The sequence below is a fragment of the Tiliqua scincoides genome, chromosome 7 (assembly GCF_035046505.1).
Source record: "Tiliqua scincoides isolate rTilSci1 chromosome 7, rTilSci1.hap2, whole genome shotgun sequence".
In the NCBI taxonomy this organism is placed as follows: domain Eukaryota; kingdom Metazoa; phylum Chordata; class Lepidosauria; order Squamata; family Scincidae; genus Tiliqua; species Tiliqua scincoides.
The window spans coordinates 59,104,494-59,129,903 of NC_089827.1; the positions used below are offsets into that span (position 1 = coordinate 59,104,494).

General features: G+C 45.6%; 1 protein-coding gene across 1 annotated transcript; it reads left to right on the plus strand.

Annotated features, from left to right (window-relative positions):
• The first annotated feature begins 1,455 nt into the window (after positions 1-1,455).
• On the plus strand, positions 1,456-25,410 carry WBP2NL (WBP2 N-terminal like). The gene is made up of 8 exons (XM_066633465.1): positions 1,456-1,583; positions 5,755-5,863; positions 9,795-9,930; positions 11,093-11,185; positions 12,954-13,157; positions 20,468-20,611; positions 21,361-21,437; positions 22,769-25,410. The coding sequence occupies exons 1-8, from the start codon at positions 1,525-1,527 to the stop codon at positions 22,814-22,816; spliced, it is 870 nt and encodes a 289-aa protein (XP_066489562.1). The 5' UTR covers positions 1,456-1,524; the 3' UTR covers positions 22,817-25,410.

Here is a 25,410-nt window from a genome sequence, read left to right on the forward strand (position 1 = left end):
CACACGCCCTCCCTGCTGCGAAAAGGTCAGCTGCTTCAGCGCGCTTCCGGAGGGGATTCCCCTTGGACCACAGAGCTAGAAACTTCCCAGAGTGGTCGTTCCCTTCATCTGAGTGGCATGATGCCGAGTTGCTATTGTCAAGTTTTTTTCTTTTGGCTGCCCAGAGAGGGAGTGAAAGCGGTCCGTGGAAATCAATGGAGAGAAATCCAGGCTCTGGAGGTGCTGCTGTCACAACCTCAAAAGCAGCAGCAGCAAAGACAGGAGTTGAGGCTCTTTCTAACTGGGGCCAGATGCACTGGAGCACAGAGTGCCTGTCCCTTTAACCAATGTACAGAAGAGGGATTTGGGCAGGTGCAGCTTTTTAAACCCTTCCATGCTGGGCTGCACCTGTCCAAGATGCCTCTCCTATGCACTGGTTAAAGGGACAGGCACTCTGTCCTCCAGTGCATCTGGCCCCGTCTTGGGCCCCCTTCCCTGCTGTGACTCCAAGTGTCAGTACTCCGCTGTCTGCCCCCACCCCTCTGCTGTCTCCCTGGCGCGACTGAACATCAACTGCAAGCCAGATGCAGAGAGGGACAGGCAGGCTGCCTCTGCCTTTCAGGGCTGGGGGCAGGTGCAGCTCAGCATGAATTATGCTGGGGATTATGCAGGGGATCGCCTTTAAAAGGGGATTGGACAAGTTTCTGGAGGAAAAATCCATTACGTTTTACAAGCCATGATGTGTATGCGCAACCTCCTGATTTTAGAAATGGGTTATGTCAGAATGCCAGATGCAAGGGAGGGCACCAGGATGCAGGTCTCTTGTTATCTGGTGTGCTCCCTGGGGCATTTGGTGGGCCGCTGTGAGATACAGGAAGCTGGACTAGATGGGCCTATGGCCTGATCCAGTGGGGCTGTTCTTATGAAGGGTTTGAAAAGCTGCAGCTGCCTAACAGCCCAGGCCTGTGCATGTCTACTCAGAAGTAAACCCCATAATAGCCAGCGGGGCTTCCTCCCAGGAAAGTGTGGGTAGGACTGCAGCCTCAGAGCCCCATCCCAGGCATGGCTACTCAGAATCAAGTCTCCTTACAGGCAATGGGTCTTACTCCCAGGAAAGTGTGGCTAGCCTTGGAGCCCCGCCCTGTGGTCGCCTACTCAGAAGGGAGCCCCATTACAGGCAGCGGGGCTTCCTCCCAGTCAGAGGGAACGGGCGAGGGCCCAGCCTCCCTCTGCTCCGCTCCGCTCCTGGTCGCTCTGCCCTGTGCAGGGGATGGACCGAGGCAGGGACCGCCCTCCACTCGGCCAGCGCAAAGCGCGCGGTCCCCGGACGACAGCGGGTGTCCCGCGCCCGCAGAGAACGTCTGCCTGGGAAGGGACTCCTCCTGAGCCCGGAGCCTCCGCCGCGCGCGCCCTCTAGGCTCCGAGCCCCTCGCGGCCGAGGCGGCCCCGCCCCAGGGGGCGGGCTCAGCGCCCTGAGGTCACCGCGGGGCGGGCCTGGGCGCAGGACGGAGAGCGGGAGCGTCCCGGCCGGGCAGTGCTGGGAAGATGGCGGTGAACAGGAACCACTCGCAGGGCGGCGGGGTCTTCCCGCCCCACGGGGAATGGTGAGCGCGGGGGCGGCGGTCGGAGCTGCGGCGGTCGTGGGGTAGCAGCGAGCCTGCCCGGCCGTCCCCGGGCTGTGGCTCCAGGCGCGCGTGTGGGAGCCCGTGGAGCGCGGTGGGGCTTCCTCCCGGTCCCGGGGATTGTGACGCTCCCGCAGTCCAGACCCTGTGCGGCCGGGCCGGGCCGGGCGCCGCCTCAGTCCGCACGGGTGGTGGTCATCGCCCTTCTGCTTCCTCAGCTCGCCACATAGGTCGTGGTTGTGATGCGCACACACTCTCGCTGCGTCTTCAGTCCACCACACGTTCTGGTTCTCTCTCTCTTACTTACACTCACAGAGCTTCCTCAGTCCACCACACAGGTTGTGGTTATCTCTTTCTCTTTTACTTACACACACACACACACAGCTTCCTCAGTCTTCCACACAAGTTGTGGTCATGACACACACAGTCTCTCTCTTTCCTCTTCAGCCTTTGCGCGGGTTATGTGACTGGGATCCTCTCCTGTGTTTCTGTTCCTTTCCACCATGTGCTATGCTTAAGTGCACATTGATCCTGTGACCTCCCCACACACTGCTTTGGTCCCTGGAGCAGACTGGGCCTAGGATACATTTCTCCTTTATCACTTCTCAGGCAGGATAGTGACATAGCCCTGTCTCTGGTATAGTTGTACACAGTGCACACTGCTTATGGAAAATACAGGGCAGAATCTCAGCAAGGTGGGCAGTGGGTCCAACAGACAAATGTCATCTGAGCTTCAGTTGAGGACTATTCTGTTTAGCGGGCTGTGCAGAGCTCTTGCTAAATTGAGGTCTCTTGTTGTATTTCTCAAAAACAACTGGGAAATGTGCTGCAGCTGATTCACACAATCTCTCATGTGATGTGGCTTCAGTAGATTTTTCTCATGTGATGTCATTTCAATAGATTTTTTAAAGCCATTTCTCCCCAATGTTGGATATACACAACAAGGACCAAGTGTGGGCCTGGGCAAAATGGGTTTTAAAATACATAATGGTAAAAATGGGAAAGATTTTGGGAAAGCAGTTTCCATGCAGGTAATTGTGTGCTTAAGTCTAACAGACTGAGTTCAACATCTCCCTTTTACTGGATACTGGTTGTGGATGTGAAATTCCTGTACCACTATTTGGGGTCCATGGTAAACTGAATGAGGCCAAACAAATTGAAATTGAATCTGGGCAAAACTGAGGTCCTTCTGCTCAATAGGGCTGCAACTTTGGTTATAGATCGGGGGTGTCCAAAGTTTTTGGCAGGAGGGCCACATCATCTCTCAGACACTGTGTTGGGGGCCGGGGGAAAGAATTAATTTACTTAAGTTTACATAAATGAATATATTAAAGAGGAACTTATATGAATGAATGAAGGTCTTGCAATAGCTCAAGGCCTATAGAAGGCCTTGCACAAAGCAAGGCTGGCCTTTCCTTTGCTGCTGCTACTGCATCACAGATGTGAAACAGCAAGCAGTGGAGAAAGCCCTCATCCCACAGCTCACATGAGAGGTCAAACAGTCGCCCTCATGCTGAGAGCGGTTGCGTCGGGCCAGTGTGGGGTCCAACAAATTTCCAGAGGGCGAGAGGCTCATTGGAGACTGGGGTATCTCTGAGGGCTGCATTGAGAGGCCTTGAGGGCCACATGTGGCCCCAGGGCCAGGGTTTGGGCACCCCTGGTATAGGAAATGCTGGCAAGAGTTAAACTGGAGTCTCATGATTTCCAGTTGGTCACTGAGACAGCTCACTCAGAAGGCCCTACACTGTTTTTTATAATGCATTATTGAACAGCAATGGGTCACCAGTAAAACTTTCCTGAGCAAGAAATACATTAGGAATGTTTTAATGAGATTTGCAAGATAATGCATTGAAGAACTGATTATGAAAGGGGTAGAAAATATGCATGTTACAGATTTGCATGGCAATGCCTGCATCTTTAATATTCATTGTTGTTTGTTGCATTGGGAGAGAGATTAAGGGAGAACCAGCTGTAGAGGATAGTGTGGGGCCTGCCTTTTCAGTTAGAAATAACTATATGTCTCCTTTTTAAGATAGGTAGGGTAGATACTTGTACTCTTCTAGTTGGATTCTAGCCATGCTAACTCAGAAGTAAATATTTTTGGATTCCATGAAGTTTGCTTACTAGTAAGCGTGCGTAAGATTTGAACCCTACTCAAGTATGTTTAACTCTGTGCATAGTGTTTGAGAACTTGCTTTGAGGCCATTTATTACAACAAACTGCTAGCCTGGGTGTGTTCATGCACAAATGCCCACTCATAAGTGAACTGCCAGGCTTAATTTTATTCTAGTAGGAACTATAGCAGTGTTTTCCAAACTGGGGGTTGGAACTCACCAGTGGGTTGCAATGTGATAGTGAGTTGTGAAACTGACAAGCTGATGGTTAAAAAGAAAAATATATTGAGCCCTATGGAAAGTGAAACTGGGCTGCACAAATTCCTTGGTCCACTTTAAAGGGCAGGCTGAGAAGAATGCAACACCACCAAAGTGGTCCTGATCCGATTAACACAGGTCCGGAAAAACACTTGAGAAGGAAGTTGTGTCCCGTCCCCCCCAGGTGACAAGAAGAATATTGTATTGAGCCCTATGGAAAGTGTAACTGAGCATTTAATAATGAGTAGACAAGCACGCCTCAGCTCCTCTGGAAGGCCAGGCGAAGGAGAGTGCAAGGCCACCAGAATGGTTCTGGTTCTGATCCAGCGAATATGGAACTCAACACACTCCAGAAGGCGGCCCCTCCACCATAGTAAAAACAGGCTTGAGCAGCTTGTAAGGTTAAAAAAAAATTTTTTTTTTAAGTATTGTGTAGCTAGGTGGGTTCTGATAGTGTCATTTTAAAATGTGTGTCCTGGTGCTAAAAAGTTTGGGAACCACTGAACTACAGCAGAGGATGGTGTGTGTTTTATTAATGAGAAGAGCTGTTTCCCAAGCAGTAGTACCGAGTGTTTTGGGATGCTCAGGGAACAGAATTTTCCCTTTTAGATTGAAAAGTCTGGTAATGGACATAGGTTTACTCCCAAAATATTTCAGTCCTGGTGCTAATAGTTACGGGTTTCCAATGATAGGCATCTCCTCCTGTGAATAAAAGGCTAATTGCAGAGGTGGTGTGAGTTTCATCATAGAGGTTCTCTCATTCTGCTCATTTTAGGGTTTGTTTATTAAAGAGATCATATTCCGCCTTCCTAGTTCAACCCTTCGAAGTGACTAAAATTTAATTAAAAACATAATCAAGAGACTAAATAAAATGCAAGTAAAGCAGGCAGTGGATAACATCGCAGGCAGCAGCAGCACAAATGCAAAGCGGGTAAATTGGCTGACGTGCAAATCGCAAGCTTAATAAAATAGAAGATGGCAAAATGCTACCAGAGAAAGAGGTCAAACAGATTTCCTGAGGCAAGGAATTCCAGGCAGAGGGTGCCCCAACTGAAAAAGTCTGTCTCCCCCAAGTCTGCCAACCATGCCTCGAGAGGGGTTGGGGCATGCAGAAGGGTTAGTTTATTTTGAGGTTTGATACCCACCATCAACAAAACGATCCTTGAAGTGGCACGCAAGGTATTGAATAACTTTTTTAAAACAACGTATACGCTCAACTTGACAACCTTTGATTGTAGTCCTTTGCATACTTATCTGGGAGTAAGTCCCATTGAATATGGTAGGACTTATTTTTGAGTAAGTATGCATTGGTTTGTCCTGTAAGTCCTCTGGGCTTAATTCTGCAGTCCCAAGGTAATTGACAGTGGCAACAGTTCTTTCTGGAAGGAAGAGAGGAAGCAAAGCCATCTCCGTGCAGCTGTTCCTTCTCTGGCCAGTGGGACAGGGATGAGCTGGTCTTTTCCTTGCTAGCATGCTCTTTTTGAGAGGTGCAACCTCTTGGTTGTGTTTAGTCTTCCAGCCAATGGCAGAGATCAAAGGGTGCTTTTCTTCAGTTTTGTGGTTCTAGAGTAACAGTTGTGATTGGTGTGTCCAGGAAATTGGCCCTTCCAACTTGTGTCTGAAGGTGAGTGCACCATGGAGGAGCCTTGTCCTTTCTGATCAAATATCACTATTTGGCAATCACTCTGCTTGAAAACGTAGAACCAATTCTTTATTCATCTGTGCTGACATGTTCAGTGAAGCGCATGCTAATTAATATCCGTATGTTTTCTTCCCTGAAGGATTCTCAAACAATGTGAAGATGTGGAGCTGACTTTCTCTGATGTGACCAGCAAACCTGAGATCTTCAAAGGCACCAAGAAAGGAACAGTATTCCTCACCCCCTACAGGGTAAATCTTGTCTTGGCTATAGGCCCAGTTGCATATTCAGTGACATTCCTTTAAGATTCCTGGGCTAAAAGGATAATTAGGTTGTTTAATTAAGGAAAAGAGTAAAAAGAAACCTGAGATCATAGCTGCTGTCCACACTTCCTTATTTGAGATGGCCCATGTAAGATTTTTCAGTATAGCAAATGTGTGTTTCTCTTTTCTATACTGTGCAGATTACTTTTTCTACAGCTATGTTGGTGACTTTTATCATTAAGAATGTGCTATGCCATTAAAGGTTGTTGAAATTGAATTGATCATTCAGAATGTCATCCAAAGATTGTTTGGGTTTGTCTAGAGCAGTAGTTCTCAAACTTTTAGCAACAGGACCCACTTTTTAGAATGAGAATCTGTTGGGACCCACCAGAAATGATGTCATGACCGGAAGTGACATCAACCAGGAACATTTTTAACATCCTGGACTGCAATCCTACCTACACTTACCTAGGAGTAAGTCCCATTTACTCCCATTGTTAAAAGCATATACAGTGTAGCCTGTTAAAATTGCAGATCTGTAACATTTTCCCAAATGCAGTCACAAAGCATGGTAGCATCAAGTCTAATATATTCAGTTCAGTAAGACCTTTATTGGCATAAAATACAGAGAAAGAACAGAACAAGACAGGAATGTACAAAGACAACACAACATAAGCAAAAACATCAGTCACTGCCCAGAGTCCCAGGGATCTGCCTGGCTATTACCCCAGATAAAAAGGAAGCAACATTATCCAGAGTCTCAGGATCAGGAGTGGAAAGGAGAGACTGAAGCATGGTTGAATCCTCCCAGCCCTGCATCCTAGCTAGCAATGGACCTAGAAATTTCTTGCGTGACACAACATGTAGCGGGCAATAAAAAAAGGTATGCATTAAAGTCTCAACGCAATCCCTACCACACTTACATTTCCTCTCTAAGTAGGGGATACTGCTGAACCTGCCCGTTAACAAGGCTGATGGAAGAGCGTTACACCTTGCCAGTGTGAAAGCTCTCCGGGCCTGTGGGCACACCAGGTGGTAAAAGAAGGAGGCCGGTTTCCCAAAACTGACTGGAATATGAAGATGGAGTGGAGAACATGTGGTTCTGGCGGCACTAAACAGCTCTTGTTGTTCAATATCTAGAATTCTTCCTTTGACAATTCTGTAAGCTGCATCACAACCAATCATACCTAACTCTTCAGTGTCCAGCCCTATTGACTTAATTTTAGTTAGAAGATCAGTGATCTCAATAGGCAGGACTGGATCCGATAATAATTGTTGCATTAGATCAGAAGAGGTGGGGTTAAATAAAATCCTAAACCAAAATTTCAAAAGTCTTAATCATACAGTAGTCCTTAGTCGAATTAACCCCACCTCGAGACACAGGACCGAGTAGGGAACGCACCTGGGTAAGCCCAAAATCTTCCGTAAAAAGGAGGCTTGGACGCGTTCTAGTGGTTGGTTAATAACCTTATACCAGACAGGAGAACCATAAAGAACCTGGGAAAGAACCTTTCCCTTAAACGCCTCCAGAGCAGCCGGAACATAACCATTTCCGCAGGTGAAAAAGAAACGGGAAATGGCTGAGGAAGCTAGTTTGGATGCGTTCTGCACTGCCTTGCGATGAAAAGCCCAAGTGAGTCTGTAATGGAAGTTGATACCCAGGTACTTGAAATGCTTAACCTGTTCCATTTTGTTGCCATTACAAGACCACTTAAAAGCTTTCCATCTGTTAGCAAATATCATTATCTTAGATTCAGCATAACTGATCTGCAATTTGTTGGTCAAAAAATACTCTGTGGCACGACTGAGCAGACGTTTCAGGCCAATCCTAGTACGAGATATCAGTACTGCATCATCCGCGTACAGAAGTAGCGGCACTTGGCTTGCGCCAAGCTTTGGACAGTGGCCATCTACTTCCTTCAGGGAAGGGGCAAGATCATTTAGAAATAGATTGAAAAGCATGGGGGCCAAGACACAGCCCTGTTTGACCCTTTTGTTAGTGATGATGGAGTGAGTTAGATTCCCCCTCCAGGAGCATCTAACCCTGCACGAGGTATTTAGATGGAGGGACCTAATCAGCAGCAGTAATCTTTTATCAATCCCCATGTCTTCCAACTTGGCCCAAAGAAGCTCCCTAGCCACAGAATCAAAGGCACCTTTCAAATCAAGGAAGGCTACATAAAGACGGGCCTTACATATCCTGACCTGCTTATAGGCCAAATGAGACAGGATCAGGCAATTATCCAAAGTTGATTTGCCCCGAGTCTAATATATTAAAAATAAAATATTGAAATGAATGGGAACCCAACTGAAATTGGCTCATGACCCACCTAGTGGTTCCTGGCCCACAGTTTGAAAAACGCTGGTCTAGAATCTAGATTATTTTTTTAAAAAGAAGTCTTGATTTATTCCAGTGATACATGGCAGGACACTGTCATTAATAGAAGTTGGGACCTGATTCTGTGGGAGGGGGGGTTCCCATCATAGGTTCTTCTGTGAGAGGGAGATTTCTGTCATCTTTGAAAGATGTGGCTTATCAATCTCATGAGTATTGTTGGACCGTCTAGATAGGTTTGTGGGGTACACATGGAACTGCCCTAACTGTCCTCTGGGGGTGGGGGTTCACCTATTTTCGAGTTGTCCAGTTGCTAATCATGGTCAACATCTACATTAATGTAGAAGATATTACATGAAGAGTGGGGTTGTCAGTAGGATACAGAGCTGCTGCTCCTCAATTAAAATGAAATATTGAGCTGGGTAGCTCCGCCCAATATTTCATTTTAATTAAGGAGCAGCAGCCTTTGTTCTAAAATCAGGCATGGGTAGTATTTTGGGTAAACAAGCTGAATGGATCAGTTGCATCTCTCCCTACTTCAGAAGACTTAAGGCAGATGCCTGTTTCTGAACTGACCTTGGGGAGGGAATCTGAAGAACTCAGTCAAATAAAGGTGTTGTGGTAGAGGCCTTCAGCATATTAACAAAGTAAAAAAAATTAACAGATGGCCAGATCTGTCTAACATCTATCCAAGAGTTTGCAAGGAACTCAAATGTGAAATTGCTTATCTTTGAACAAAAATATGTAATATTCTTTAAATTGATTTCCATGCATTGCTTTCCCTTTATCTCTCCTGAGCCTCAGAGAATCGAAACTCAGTGGCTGCAAATGCTGGCCTTCTAGTCTCCCCTGCCTCCCCTTCATTCTTGATAAGCTAATCAGAAGAAATTCCAGAACTAGCAGATCAGTGCTTTTTGAAAGAGTATATAGAGTCCCCAGACGACAGAACTCTGAGACCCATTTGGGTTTTGACAGTGCCAAAAGAGTGGAAAGTAGCTAGTGTAACACCAGTGTTTAAGAAGGGATTCAGGAGGTATCCAGGAGATTATAGGCCAATGAACTTAATATCTGTTCTGAGTAACCTGATGGTAAATATAATCAAAGATAAAATTATTCAGCATATACAAGAATGAGTCTCCCTGAAGGAGAAACTGCATGGTTTATGCAAAAGCAAGTCCTGCCTCACTGTCCTTCTAGAGTTCTTGGAGAGTATCAAGAGGCTTGTGGATAGAGGCAATTCAGTGTATACTTCATTAATAAGCCCCTTATCTTACTGAGATTTTCAGTGGAAGCTGTGAGGACTAGGAATGTGCCAAAGAGAGAATTTGGTGAAGGCTTGTCTGTGACCCATGCTGTAGACAGCTAGGAAGAGACTGAAGATTCTGTTTATTTTTATAGAATAATTGTCCTTGTTTTTCATAGTTAATGGTTTGATATGGATAATTGGCTTTCTCTTGTGCTGAATGCGAATGACACACTGAATTGTTGTAAGTCTTTATTTTATCCCTAAGTTATCTGCCTTGAAACTTGTTTTGAAGATAGGAAATGGTAGAAAAAGGTGGCTGACAATCATATTTCTTTCAGGTCATTTTTGTGTCCAAGAGCAAGGACCCAATGATGTCCTTCATGATGCCATTCAACCTGATGAAAGGATGTTCCATTGAGCAACCAGTATTTTCTGCAAATTATATCAAAGGTGTGATACAAGCAGAAGCAGGAGGTATGTATCGTTGGTTGTAGAGGCAAACTCGTTTAGAGCAGATATCTGCAAAATCTACTGGGTGATTCCATTTTTCAATTTTGTTATCTTCCAGTGGAAGTCTACAGTACAGGCCTCTTTGGGCAGAATTCCAGTGTGAAAATTACATGCCAGTTGCAGGTTTTTGCTGAGTGTTTTATTCTCTCCCACAGCCAAAAAACTCACGAGGGACCTGACTCTTTCAGGAGGAACCTGACTCTTCATCTTATAAAACTATTCTTTTGACTTGCAATTGCTTTCTTTTAGTGACAAGAGAAAGTGACATGAGGATTGTCAGCTGAGTGCATGTGCAATGTTCTGATAGTTTGGTTTGAGAAGAGGAAAAAGCTGAGCTTCACTGTGGAAATCTGTTTTTCAGAAAGCAGTCATTTCAACTAAGCACTGTCAACCAGAATTACACAGGTTTTAGCTAGAAGAAGACATTGAAAGATCTGCTATAGTGGTAGAAAAACATTCTGGTTAAGTTTCTGATTAAATGTATAATTCAGTAGCTCATGCTACTCCCTTCATATTCTTCACTCCATCTTTTGAGATACTAGTCTAAACTGGTCCGTGAGCTCAGAGAAAGATGGAGCAGTCCTAATTCAAGTCCGCCGGTTCGGAACCTGTGGATATAACTCATTGCAGGTTCCAAATCTGTGGTGGAGGGCCAAATCTGAGCTCCCAGGCATGACTGGAGGTGTTTTCCGGTCACATCCGGGAGGTTTTCTGAGGCCTCCAGAAGTGCCTTTCCAACACCTCCAGAGAACATCTCCGATTGCATCTAGAGGTAATTTTGGCATAGATCTGCAGGTTTCAGTGTCCATGGTGGGGGGCAGGAATAGATCCACTTCCCCTGATACCAGGGTTCCAACTGTGCTGCTCTTGCACAGATTGAAACTGAGATTGTGGGAGAAGTACTTCATGGATTAATAGTGGAGAGGGAAGGCTTTATCAGTCTTGACCTAGTTCCATAATGTGGTTGAAATGCTTCTTGAGCACTCATTGTAATTGTTTTTTGGAATCAAGATGTGCTTTGCCAGGCTTGTAGATTGGAGAATCATAATTATTTTGTTGTAATGATCTTTTTTGGATTGGGAGTTTGCCACCATCAACATGTTAACATGTTTTTTCCCCCCCATAGGTGGCTGGGAAGGGGAGGCTTCATTTAAGATGAGCTTCTACAGTGGAGGTGCCATCGAGTTTGGGCAAATGTTGTTCAAACTTGCCAGTGAGGGTAAGTTTTTCCTCCTTTCCTCCCATCCAAATTATTTTTTGTCTGCTCTATGTTTTTGATACTAGTAATTGTACCTTCAGGTAGACTTTAGTCTACAATTTGAAGGTTGATTTATTTCCAGCTTCATTGTCCATTGTTGCTTTAGATGCAGAACTGGCAAAATCATCACCAGATATGTTTGGCAGAGCATTCTCCTTTCCCCACATTGGTCACCTTTTAGTTGGCTAAGTCCCAGTGACTTGAGGTCCAGGGTTTTATTTCCTTTGAGTTGAGAAATCTGTTCATTGATGGCACTAGATCAGGGGTGTCCAAACTTTTTGGCAGGAGGGCCACATCATCTCTCTGACACTATGTCAGGGGCCAGGGAAAAAAAGAATTAATTTACATTTCAAATTTGAATTAATTTACGTAAATGAATATATTAGAGATGAAACTTATATGAATGAATGAAGGTCTTGCAATAGCTCAGGGCCTATAAAAGGCCTTGCACAAAGCAAGGCCAGCCTTTCCTTTGCTGCCGCTGCTGCATCTCAGATGTGAAACAGCAAGCAGTGGAAAGAGCCCTCATCCCATAGCTCATGCAAGAGGTTGAACAGTTGGCCGCCATGCTGAGAGCAGTTGCATCAGGCCAGTGCGGGCTCCAGCAAGTCTCTGGAGTGCCAGAGGCTCATTGGAGACTGAGGGCTCCCTAAGGGCTGGATCCCCCTGAAGGAGCAGGTCCGCAGATTGGGGGTCCACCTGGACTCGCAGCTGCTCCTGGGTTCCCAGGTGGCTAGGGGGGCCTTCGTTCAGCTTCGGCTGGTGCGCCAGCTGCGGCCGTACTTGGATCATGCCGACCTGGCCACGGTGATCCATGCCACGGTGACATCGAGGTTAGATTATTGTAACGCGCTCTATGTGGGGCTGCCGTTGAAGACGGTTCGGAAACTGCAACTAGTGCAGAATGCGGCGGCCCATGTAGTTACTGGAGGTAGGCGGTTTGACTCTGCTTTTCCAGCGGCTGCATTGGCTGCCCATTCGTTTCCGGGCCCAATTCAAGGTGCTGGTTTTGACCTTTAAAGCCCTATACTGCTCTGGGCCAGGGTATCTTAGAGATCACCTACTCCTGTACAATCCGGCTCGTCCGCCTAGGTCATCAGAGAAGGCCTTTTTACAAGTGCCACCGCCTAGGGAGGTACGTGGGGCATCGGCAAGAAATAGGGCCTTCTCAGTAGTGGCACCAACGCTATGGAATTCCCTTCCCCTTGACTTAAGAATGGCTCCCTTTCTTGAGACTTTTCAGCGAGGCCTGAAGACCCTTCTGTTTAAACAAGCCTTCTGAGTTCTTGGCCTTTTTAACATCTTTTCAACACCTTTTAATATTTTTTAAATACTTGGTTACAGGCCTGATTCTTTTATGATTTGCTGCTCTATGCTCTTTTTACCTGATTACTTTTTATCTGACTACTGTTTTTATGATGTGTTATATGCTTTTATCTGTTTTTTAAATTATGTTTTTAATCTGTTTTAACCTGTTGTAAGCCACTTTGAGTCCCTTTGGGGAGAAAGTCGGGGTAAAAATAAAATTGTTGTTGTTGTTGTTGTTGTTGTTGTTGTTGTTACTATTACTATTGGGAGTTCTCAAGGGCCGTAGGTGGCCCCAGGGCTGGGGTTTGGGCACTCCTGAACTAGATAAATATATACAAATGAATTCTTGGCATTTTTATTGTGTGCGCGGTGTTGTGAAAGTTGGTTGCTCTGCATCTTTCTTCCTAACTATTTTGATTAGCTTCCAGGGGAGTTCCTACCCAAAGATTTGGCTATGGGTATGCACCTGTTCCTGGGGGATATGCACCTTTTATGGGAGGGTATGCACCTGTGCCAGGAGGCTATGCTCCACCTCCACCTCAAGGATACCCTTATATGGCCCCACAAATGAATGGATATGGACCTGCTCCACAACCTATGGGATATCCATATGCGCCACCTCCAGGTAAATATTTTTAATAATCTTCATAAAAAGTCTTCAATGTTGCTCAAATTAGGACAGTATTGTACTTATCTGTAGTGTGTATTGTGGGACTGGATAAATGTGTAATCATTCCATGTAGATGAAATGACTGAAGCAACTGGTCTAAATTTAGAAAATAAGGAACATTTGCCAATGTAGAGAGGATTGTGCCATTGTGATGATGGCAGCAAAGAAAGTGTATGCCTCTGCCATCCTTGCATCTGAAGAACTATCCAGTAGAGCTATTCCTATTAGTCTATGGCTGTTTAAATCTCAGCCAATTAGAGAGTGTTGAGGATACCTCAATGATCTGCTGTGATAAATTTGATAGATACTTTGCAGATAAATTGGCTCAAATCTGCCACATCTTGGATACTACATTAACAGTTCCTATAGAACAGTAGACGTGCCCTCTGCAACTATCCAGTGATGTTATATTTTTTTCACTTTGTACAGCCTGAGGGTGAAGATAGGATTCTTACTAACATGAGATTATCCCTGTGCTTTGTTTATTCTTGCCCTTCTGATCTAATAAAAGATGCCTGGGGGTGGGGAAGCTGGCTAAGTGGGTGGAGAAGGTTAAGAACACCTTGTTCAGGCATAGTGCCATCTTATCTCAAGAAGGCAACTGTCCACCCTCCCCTGAAGAAGTCAGTCCTAGATTCTGCCCTACCAATTACTGGTCAGTCTCTAAACTCTGTTCTTGGGCAAAGCATTCAAGTGGACAGTGGCATCTCAACTCCAGAAATTCCTAGATGAGACTGATATCTGGATCTATTTCAGTCTGGCTTCAGGCAGGGCTAAGGGATTGAAACAGTCTTGGTTGCCCCTAGATCAGTGGTTCTCACACATTTAACACTGGGACCCACTTTTTAGAATGAGAATCTGTCAGGACCCACTGGAAGTGATGTCATGGCTAGAAGTGACATCATCAAGCAGGAAAATTTTTAACAATCCTACCCACACTTACCCAGGAGTAAGTCCCATTTACTATCATTGTTAAAAGATTATACATAGTAGTTTAAAGTACAGGTCAGTGACATTTCCCCAAATACACATACCATAGTAACATCAAGTCTAATATATTAAAAATAAAATATTAAAATGAATGGGGACCCACCTGAAATTGGCTTGCGACCATCCTAGTGCGTCCCAACCCACAGTTTGAGAAACACTGCCCTAGATAATTACCTATGCAACAAACTAGAGAGAGCGAGCGCATATCCCTGTTTCTACTGAACCTCTCAGTGGCATTCAGGACCACTGAAAAGGGTATCCTTCTGAAATAACTAGCAGGGATGGTGCTTGTGGGTGCTGCTCTGTAGTAGTTCCACTCTTGCAGACAGGTTCCTTAGAGTGAACATAAGAACAGCCCCACTGGATCAGGCCATAGGCCCATCTAGTCCAGCTTCCTGTATCTCACAGCTGCCCACCAAATGCCCCAGGGAGCACACCAGATAACAGACCTGCATCCTTGTGCCCTCCCTTGCATCTGGCATTCTGACATAGCCCATTTCTAAAATCAGGAGGTTGCACATGCACATCATGGCTTGTAACCCATAATGGATTTTTCCTCCAGAAACTTGTCCAATCCCCTTTTAAAGGCATCCAGGCCAGATACCATCACCACATCCTGTGGCAAGGAGTTCCACAGACCAACCACACGCTGAGTAAAGAAATATTTTCTTTTGTCTGTCCTAACCCTCCCAACACTCAATTTTAGTGGATGTCCTCTGGTTCTGGTGTTATGTGAGAGTGTAGAGAGCATCTCTCTATCCACTTTATCCTTCCCATGCAGAATTCTGTATGTCTCAATCATGTCCCCCCTCAGGCGTCTCTTTTACATAAGAACATAAGAACAGCCCCACTGGATCAGGCCATAGGCCCATCTAGTCCAGCTTCCTGTATCTCACAGCGGCCCACCAAATGCCCCAGGGAGCACACCAGATAACAAGAGACCTCGTCCTGGTGCTCTCCCCTACATCTGGCATTCTGACTTAACCCATTCCTAAAATCAGGAGGTTGCGCATACACATCATGGCTTGTACCCCATAATGGATTTTTCCTCCAGGAACTCGTCCAATCCACTTTTAAAGGCGTCTAGGCTAGACGCCAGCACCACATCCTGTGGCAAGGAGTTCCACAGACTGACCACGCGCTGAGTAAAGAAATATTTTCTTTTGTCTGTCCTAACCCGCCCAACACTCAATTTTAGTGGATGTCCCCTGGTTCTGGTATTATGTGAGAGTGTAAAGAGCATCTCCCTATCCACTCTGTCCATCCCCTGCATAATTTTGTATGTCTCAATCATGTCCCCCCTCAAGCGTCTCTTTTCTAGGCTGAAGAGGCCCAAACGCCGTAGCCTTTCCTCATAAGGAAGGTGCCCCAGCCCCGTAATCAGCTTAGTCGCTCTCTTTTGCACCTTCTCCATTTCCACTATGTCTTTTTTGAGATGCGGCGACCAGAACTGGACACAATACTCCAGGTGTGACCTTACCATAGATTTGTACAACGGCATTATAATATTAGCTGTTTTGTTCTCAATACCCTTCCTAATGATCCCAAGCATAGAATTGGCCTTCTTCACTGCCGCCGCACATTGGGTCGACACTTTCATCGACCTGTCCACCACCACCCCAAGATCTCTCTCCTGATCTGTCACAGACAGCTCAGAACCCATCAGCCTATATCTAAAGTTTTGATTTTTTGCCCCAATGTGCATGACTTTACACTTACTGACATTGAAGCACATCTGCCATTTTGCTGCCCATTCTGCCAGTCTGGAGAGATCCTTCTGGAGCTCCTCACAATCACTTCTGGTCTTTACCACTCGGAAAAGTTTGGTGTCGTCTGCAAACTTAGCCACTTCACTGCTCAATCCTGTCTCCAGGTCATTTATGAAGAGGTTGAAAAGCACCGGTCCCAGGACAGATCCTTGGGGCACACCGCTTTTCACCTCTCTCCATTGTGAAAATTGCCCATTGACACCCACTCTCTGCTTCCTGGCCTCCAACCAGTTCTCAATCCACGAGAGGACCTGTCCTCTAATTCCCTGACTGTGGAGTTTTTTCAGTAGCCTTTGGTGAGGGACCGTGTCAAATGCCTTCTGAAAGTCCAGATATATAATGTCCACGGGTTCTCCCGCATCCACATGCCTGTTGACCTTTTCAAAGAATTCTATAAGGTTTGTGAGGCAAGACTTACCCTTACAGAAGCCATGCTGACTCTCCCTCAGCAAGGCCTGTTCGTCTATGTGTTTTGAGATCCTATCTTTGATGAGGCATTCCACCATCTTACCCGGTATGGATGTTAGGCTGACCGGCCTATAGTTTCCCGGGTCCCCCCTCTTTCCCTTTTTAAAAATAGGCGTGACATTTGCTATCCTCCAATCTTCTGGCACCGTGGCCGTTTTGAGGGACAAGTTGCATACCTTAGTCAAGAGATCTGCAACTTCATTCTTCAATTCCTTAATAACCCTTGGGTGTATGCCATCAGGGCCCGGTGACTTATTGATCTTTAATTTATCAATGAGGTCTGAAACATCTTCTCTTTTAACCTCTATCTGACTTAACTCCTCGGTCAGGAGGGGCCGTTCGGGCAGCGGTATCTGCCTGAGGTCTTCTGCCGTGAAGACAGATGCAAAGAACTCATTTAATTTCTCTGCCATCTCTAAGTCTCCTTTTATCTCCCCTTTCCCTCCCTCACCATCCAGAGGGCCAACCGCTTCTCTGGCGGGTTTCCTGCTTCTAACATATTTGAAGAAGCTTTTATTATTCCCCTTAATGTTGCTGGCCATGCGTTCCTCATAGTCTCGCTTGGCCTCCCCTATCACCTTCTTACATTTCTTTTGCCACAGTTTATGTTCCTTTTTATTCTCTTCATTAGGGCAAGACTTCCATTTACGGAAGGAAGCTTCCTTGCCCTTCACAGCCTCTCTAACTTGGCTGGTTAGCCATGCGGGCACTCTCCTGGATTTAGTGGAACCCTTCTTTCTTTGCGGTATACACCTCTGCTGGGCCTCTATTACTGTTGTTTTAAGCAGCCTCCATGCACTCTGGAGAGACTGGACTCTTTTTACCCTCCCTTTCAACCTCCTTCTAACCAGCCTCCTCATTTGAGGGAAGTCCGCCCATCGGAAGTCAAGGGTTTTTGTTAGAGATTTGCCTGGTATTCTTCCCCCAACGTGCACATCAAAACGGATCGCAGCATGATCACTGTTCCCCAATGGCTCAGTAACGTTTACATCTCTAACCAGGTCCTGCGTACCGCACAAAATTAAATCCAGAGTCACCTGTCCTCTGGTGGGCTCCTTGACTAGCTGATCTAAGCCACAGTCATTTAGCACGTCAAGAAATCCGGTTTCCTTATCGTGACCAGAACACAAATTGACCCAGTCAATATGAGGATAATTGAAGTCCCCCATGATTACAACCCTGTCCTTCCTTGTCACCTCCCTGATCTGTTTCCTCATTTCAAGGTCCCCATCAGATTTCTGGTCTGGAGGACGATAGCACGCCCCCAGTATTACATCGCTGCACAAGCCTGGTAATTTAACCCACAGAGATTCTACGGTGGAGTCGGACCCACCTTCAATCTCTACTTTGCTGGATTCTATCCCTTCCTTAACATAAAGGGCCACCCCACCTCCAACACGCCCCTGCCTGTCCCTCCTGTAGAGTTTATAGCCCGGGATTGCGGTATCCCACTGATTCTCCGCATTCCACCAGGTTTCCGTTATGCCCACTATGTCAATATTTTCCCTTGTCACCAGACATTCCAGTTCTCCCACCTTTGCTCGTAGACTTCGGGCATTCGCATAAAAGCATTTATACACGGAATGCCCCAGGATGGGCTGCTTATTTGCTCCTTTGTCCCCGCATCCTCTCATTGTGCCAAACCGTCTATCACATCCCATCACCCTACCTTTCCCAATTTCTTCTCCTACCCTGCCTTTGTCTTGTTGTTCTCTAACCTCCCCATCCTCATCCCATAGGGATGAGGAGTCCCGAACCGGATGCCCCTCGGCTCCTGTCGGCCTTTCCCCAGGGATCAGTTTAAAAGCTGCTCTGCCACCTTTTTAATGTTATGCGCCAGCAGTCTGGTTCCATTCTGGTTCAAGTGGAGCCCGTCCCTCTTGTACAGGCCCCGCTTGTCCCAAAACGTTCCCCAGTGCCTAACGAATCTAAACCCCTCCTCCCTACACCACCGTCTCATCCACGCATTGAGACCCCTGATCTCCGCCTGCCTAGCTGGCCCTGCGCGTGGAACAGGTAGCACTTCAGAGAACGCTACCTTTTCTTGGCTGAAGAGGCCCATACGCTGTAGCCTTTCCTCATAAGGCAGGTGCCCCAGCCCAGTAATCATCTTAGTCGTTCTCTTTTGCACCTTTTCCATTTCCACTATATCCTTTTTGAGATGTGGTGACCAGAACTGGGCACAATACTCCAGGAGTGGTGCTAGAGGACTTCTGTTCAACCTTTTGGCATTGGCTCATGGCATGCTGCAGAGTTCTGTTTTTCCCCTGCTAACACCTACGTGAAACCACTGGGAGAATTTATTGGGGTTGGATGCCATTAATATGCAGGTGATACTCTTGCCCTGCATCTCCCTTTTACTGGATACTGGTCGTGGCTGTAAAATTCCTGAACCACTATTTGGGATCCATGGTAGACTGGATAAGGCCAAACAAATTGAAATTGAATCTGGGCAAAACTGAGGTCCTTCTGCTCAATAGGGCTGCAACTTTGATTATAGATTGTTGGTCTATTTTAAACAGGGTTTCACTCCCTTCAAATGATCAGATTTGCTGTTTGGGGGTACTGTTTTAAGACCATCTGGAAACTTGAATTAGTGCAGAATGCAGCTGCTTGTGTTCTGACTAGCACCAGGTGTTTCCATCAAGTAACACTAGTGCTACAACTGCACCGACGGCTAGTTTGTTTTCAAGTACAACTGCAGATGTTTTTATTACCTTTAAAGCTCTAAGGGCACAATCCTAACAGTTAGGCCCGCACAAGTCCCTCGCGCTGATCCAGGAGGGTTGCAAATGTGCTGTAAAGCACATTCGCGCCTCCTCGTGAATCTGTTGGGACAGCGCAGGAACACGTGCTGGCCCGTAGAAGCTACATCCAGCCTCCGTGCCAACGCAGGGAGGGAAGGTTGCATTGGCCAACACAGGGGTCTAGGGAGGAGGCAAGAGGGAGGCATTCCAGGGTAGGCAAAGGGTGTTCCAGGGGGTGGGCAGAGAGCGGGAGGTGGGCTAGGACCTGGCAGTTATGCTGGATCCCAACCTGTTTCCTGAGCAGCGTGGAGTGGTTCCAAGCCTCTTCGTTCTCCTCGGACTTGCATCACCTCCTGAGGTGGTGCAGGTCCAAGGAGACCCATTGGGGCTGTGGTGGCTTACCCAGGGATAAGGGGAAGAGATTCCCTTTGCCTCCAGCTGAACCCATTCTGGCCCCAGTCTTGCACTGGATACAGCATAGGCGCCCTGGCCTGCCTGTTCCAGCACAAGATAGGATTGTGCTGCACATGACTTAAGATGAAAGTACCTGAAGTTGCCTTCCCTAACATGTGACTGCTAGTTCCATGAAGTCATCTGAGGAGGCTGTGTTATGTCTCGCATTTCTCAGAACCAAGAGAGAGGGTGTTGTGGTATTTCCTGGGAGTAGATTGATCCCTCCCTGGTTTTGTTTTGATGCCTCTTAAACATTTTTTTTTTTTTTGGCCAGGCCTTTGTTACCCTAATTCTCCCTGTTGAATTGGCGTCATGTTCTTTGTAGATTTGATTTTATCAGGTTTGTTCTGTCTAATTGGGCTTATGTTGTGATTTCTTAAAACTGTGTTTAGCTTTTTTATAAGCTGTCTTGGACACCTCCATATGGAAAAGGGAAAAGTGGGATAAAAATGTTTTAAAATGTGTTAAATATTGAACTCTTGGGATACATTCAGTGTAAATAAGTCTATTAAATAAAATAGGTATGTCTGCAGGGCTCTTACAGTCATATACTGTTTGCATTGTTTCAGCATATCCATTTCTAGAGTGATTTGGCTTTTGTAGGTCTCCTGCTTGCTATACAGCTGATGGGAACAGTTGCAAGGCCAGTCCAGACTTAACACCTTGCATAACAGTTGGCCAACTTTGAACGTGCAAATGGTGGTGGAAAAGCTGCCTAACCTCTTTGGGGAAGGAATGTAATGCAGCAGTGTAACATCTGGGTAAATTGCCGCTGTGAATACTTCTGTGATGTGTGCATAGATGGCTATAGAACCAAGGGTCTTTTTTCCTATATCAGGCATGTATCCTCCTCCTCCTCCTGGGATGAATTCCATGTACGTGGCACCTCCTCCTCCATACCCTGGTCCTCCTTCTGCTTCAAGACCTTCAGCCCCAACAGAGGCAGGCCCTTCTGCAAATTGGACAGAGCCTGGGATGCCAGGTAATGTTGCCAGATAGAGCTTGAATTTTTATTTTGGGATGTGGATCATCCTCATTGGATTCTTCATAAGGTACCAATTCCTGGGTTTTAAATAAGTGGTTTTTCATTAAAGCCATATAAACTGTCAAGCTGCTGTGTATCTCAGTAATTCTCTTCTGATCTGGCTGGTTCTTACTCTTTCATACTCCGTGAAATTCCAAGTTTTCTTCTGACAATGATATTTCGTTGAAATATATTTTTGAAATCTAGAGTTTGTTCAGATGTGATCACTGATTTCCTCTGTCACATCCTATACTGAAGACCTGCCTCTTTGTAATAGCCATGGGAGCCAGTGAGAGTGTATGTAGTTTTGAGAAGTATGGAGACCTGTGAGGGACTACTCAGCTTCAAAACCTTTGCATTCCAAAGTACTCACTAGTGCGCAACTTGGCTAAAGCTCAGGTGGCTACTTAATACTCCAAACAGAGATGGGACTATCCACATGTGGATGCTTTCCTCTCTGTCAACATGTTTCTTGATCTCATTCAGTCTGTGTGGGCCTTGTGGAATCTCTTCTCTCATCCCCTGCTTTCCCAAAATCATTGTAGTTTAGTGTGTCCCAAACCTGGCTGCTGAAATTCTAGTCGGGGCCTGTTGCTTTCCTGCCTTACTCAGAAAATGATACTAAAACAGAGAGATTTGTAAATATGAGTACCTGTTTTGTTTGTGGGAAAAAACTCTGACTGATATTTTTTCTTTTTATGCTGTAGCCAGCAACAAAGCAGCAGAGGCAACTTCCAGTGCTTATTATAATCCGGCCAATCCTCATAACGTCTACATGCCTGTGGTAAGGAATTTCCAGAACTGACCTGTTGGGGATGGGAAGCGATTGACTCACTAGACTACTCTTTTCAATTAATGTAACTTGCTGCTGTTGGTTTTGGACAGCTTTTTGCAGCACAGTAAACAACGCCTGGCATCTTTCTAAAATTGCAGTGGCCAAACTCACCCCTGCTGTGTAATGGAAAGGCAGTCCCTGTTCAGACTGCTTCTTTCCATTGTGCCAGTCCCCCAAACAAGGGGGACATTGCATGGTGCTGATGTGGAATGGAACGGTCTGTTTATGGTGCAGATGGATTCAACCGAACCCCAGATCTGGCCTTTAGGCCGGGGTTTGACCAACCCTGTTCTACGATGTAGAAGGAAGCAAGGCTAAAGAATGGAAGAGGATTGAACTGTAGAGAAGAAACTCTACTTAATTAAAAATATAGATGCTGGAGTCAATGCAGAGGCTCCTCCCTCTCCATCCCTTGCTTTTTTTTAAAGCTGTGGTAGTTGCTTTGCTGATACGTCTTTTATCTGCTTGCCTGCTGGCCTACTGCAAGCATGCACAGATCATGTAAAACTGTGTCCTCTGACTTGAAACCTTTTTTCTGAGGGATATGGACTTGTACTGTGTGGAGAATAGGATGCCTTCTTAATTGAGGACTCTCAGTTGGATGGCTTGTACTTCTTGGAACATTATCAGAATGATCACAAAGGATATTGGATTGGCATTTCTTAACCTAACGGAGTCTTATTGCAGAAACCTATTGAAGCTTTGCACTGGTGGAGCGAATGGTTCACCAGCACATACTGTTGCAAATGTGCTATGCAGTGCATTTTGACAGTACACCATTTAGGCCTGCTGGTGGGAAGGCTGAAGCCTTCCCACCAGTGCCTGTGTGAGAAGCAGCACCTGCTAGAGCAAAGAAGCTCCATGCTGAGCAGCATGAGAGTGTGGAGGAGTGTGAAGGGGGGCAGCACCAGCAGCACCAGAGTTCATCTGCTGACATGGGGCAACATGGACTTGCACCAGTGATACAGCTGGTGCGGGCCTGAGTAGTCCATTGTGGCTGCTGGGGCTTACCCTGGGGGCCTACCCTCTGGCAAGGGACAAATGTCCCCTAATCCCTGGAGACCTCCAGCAGCTGAGATTACTCTGCAGGCTGCAGCAGAAGCCATACTAGCGCCACTGCATCGGTGCAGGAGAACTTGGGCAGGATTGGGCTGCCCTGCTTTATTAACAGTAGAATTTTAATAGTGGCCCTGGGAAGAAAAGGGGAAAAGACAGGAATGAGTCTTAAAAAACCTATATAGAATGGATATACTAATGCATACTGTCATCTTTTGTGTTAGGATCCGCCACCTCCTTACGCACCACCTGATGAAAAAAAGAACAACTAACAGGAGCCTAGCAGCCACCCTCTTCTGGTTTTTGCCCTTGAAGACTTTGCCGTCAATGCTGCTGCTGTCGCTGCCACCTCCTCCTTCTGGTTCTTTGTCCCTAGGTCATCCTGCGTCAATAACATGCATTGTGCTGGGTGGCATAGTGTCCGCTCTTCTTAAACTTTTTAGCATGGCAATACAAGAGAACAGTGACAGCAATGCTTTCCTGACTGCTTGCTTTCTTTCCCAAGGCCAGGGAAGGAGTTCCATGACTGCTTTAGCCCTGTAGTTTGAAGAGAAAGGTGAATTATGAATAATGTGGGTGAAGCCACTTCATATATGTAGGAACAAAATACTGAACCTCTTTGGATGAAGTGACACACTCTTCTTGTGACCTGCAGGTGCAAGTATGAAAGGAATAGATTATGCTGTCATTTATCCCTGCTTGCCTATTGGCATCATGTGATGTGTTCACTCTTAACTTTCTGTGCAGTTTAATGCATTAGAGAGAATTATGCAAATATGTGGAGGTTTGTACCTCCTTACTGGAAAAATAGCAGGAAGGATCTGGGGGAGAATCTCCTGTAATGTCTAGAAGGAAGGCTGCTGGTAGAGTGGGAGAGACCAAAAAGGTCTACCAGGAGTGCTCCCTTGAAATGTCACTGCATTTCCAGCCACAGGTGTAAAACCATATTGCAGCAGAGATCTCTGCCTCTTCTGAAGCCTCATTAACTTAATCCCTGATAAAATGTGGAAGCACCAAGGGAGATGTGTGTGTTTGAAGTCTTCTGTACTAGGCTCCTCTGCTTCTTTCATTCTGGCTGTTGTGTTGGTGGCTCTTGGTGTGGGGGATGTAGTAATGGTCTCATGAAAATAAGGCCAGGTTGACTCCCCTTTTTATTCATGCAAACAGAAGACCTTGGTGGTTGTGGTTATCCATTTGAATGGACTGGAACATAAAGCCATTTCTGTGAAACTACTGGTCAGGTACAAAATAAAAGGTAGTTAAGTAACTGATACAGAGTCTGCATACAGAACTTAAGAACAGACAGTAGCCCTCAATGGGAGTAAGAATGGGATCCAAAGTAGCCTCTCAGAAGTCAGCCACTTCCCTGCCCAATATTCCTCTTTATTGAGTAGTAGGCAGTACAGCAGAGAGATTATCTAGCAGGAAACAAATTCTGGAAATGATTTTGGCAAAGTCTTGGATACTGAAGCCATTTCTCTTTACTGGGCACTATTGTTGCTATAAAGCACTACAGGGGAATGGTGGGGGAAAATACAGTTGGAAGTTCCTTTTACGCATAACAGAGCCATGTTGGAATGTGAATTTTGCACCTGAACCGTCCTGGAGGAGCCTGATTAAATTTGACTAAGGCTAGAAAGACACTTGTCAAGGTGCAAAGTAGAGACAATTGGTATACTCATTCTAGATGTCTTGAGGTCAAGTTACACATGATGTTTACTGTGTAATTGGCTCTGACATGCTTAGCTTTTGTTTACTGAACCTTTACAGGACTTTTGGAAATGTGGGAGGGAGGATTAAAGCTTCCCCCCCCCCATGCTGAGCCACAGTCTGGCTCTCTTCCTCCCCTGCTATTTAATAAACAAGCATTAAGCATGTCAGGAACAGTAAGGGGTGTTAACATAACGGCATAACATAATAACATTTTGGCCCCTAGTTTAACCAAGCTGGTATGATTTACCTGTGATTTTTCACATGCTAATTCCCTTATTTGTTCTGAAAAGACCTTTTGCACCACCAATGTAATGGACACAAAACCCAGTCACTTAGAAAATTTTTCTTTCCTTCTCTATCCTAGAGCTGAATTTTCCTTTTTAAAAAATAAGTTCAAGGCACACTGGTATGTGTTCATATCCATCCATCTGGTCTCCTTTAGTACCTGAGTATGTTATTTGATGTAGCAGGCATAGGATAAACTTTTTAAATAAAATCTTTTAACCTGACCCAAGATGCTTATAACTTTCCATAACTTAATATTTAGCTCTGTTTGTAATATTTTTGGATTGCACTTTAATACAGTCATATTGAAATCTTTGTACTGTGTCTGTGATGTGTTGGCAACTTGGTGAACCTGGATTTTTTTTTTGGGGGGGGGGGGTATGGTTGGATGAGGAATTTGTTTTTTAGTAATTGAATTGTTTGGGAATATTTGTTTGGTCACTTAACTCCAGGGCTGACACAACAAGCATTAAACCATTTGCTTTAACTGGAGCCTGAACAGCTGAAGAGAAGTAATTCTGGATGCCGTACTAGAATGTGTACTGTACAAAATAAGGGCTTGGTGTTTGAAGTGTGAGCTATGACACACACATCCCCCCCTTCATTTGAGGGGGAGAAACGCATCTGAGTGACTCTTGCAGCCTAGGTTTCTCAGACTGGACACCTATGTATGAGCAAGAGTACATTTGAACAAGCTGGGGAGGTATAACCAACAAGGTTTCCAAGTTGTAGTGTGCATAAAATAAAAACTGGTTTGAGAGACTTCCTAGGATTTGACAGTTCACATACATTTTTCTTTTTATCCCTCAGTTGATTGTACTGTACTTTTTTCTTTCACTAATAAATGGTAGGAAAAATTTCCCTCTAA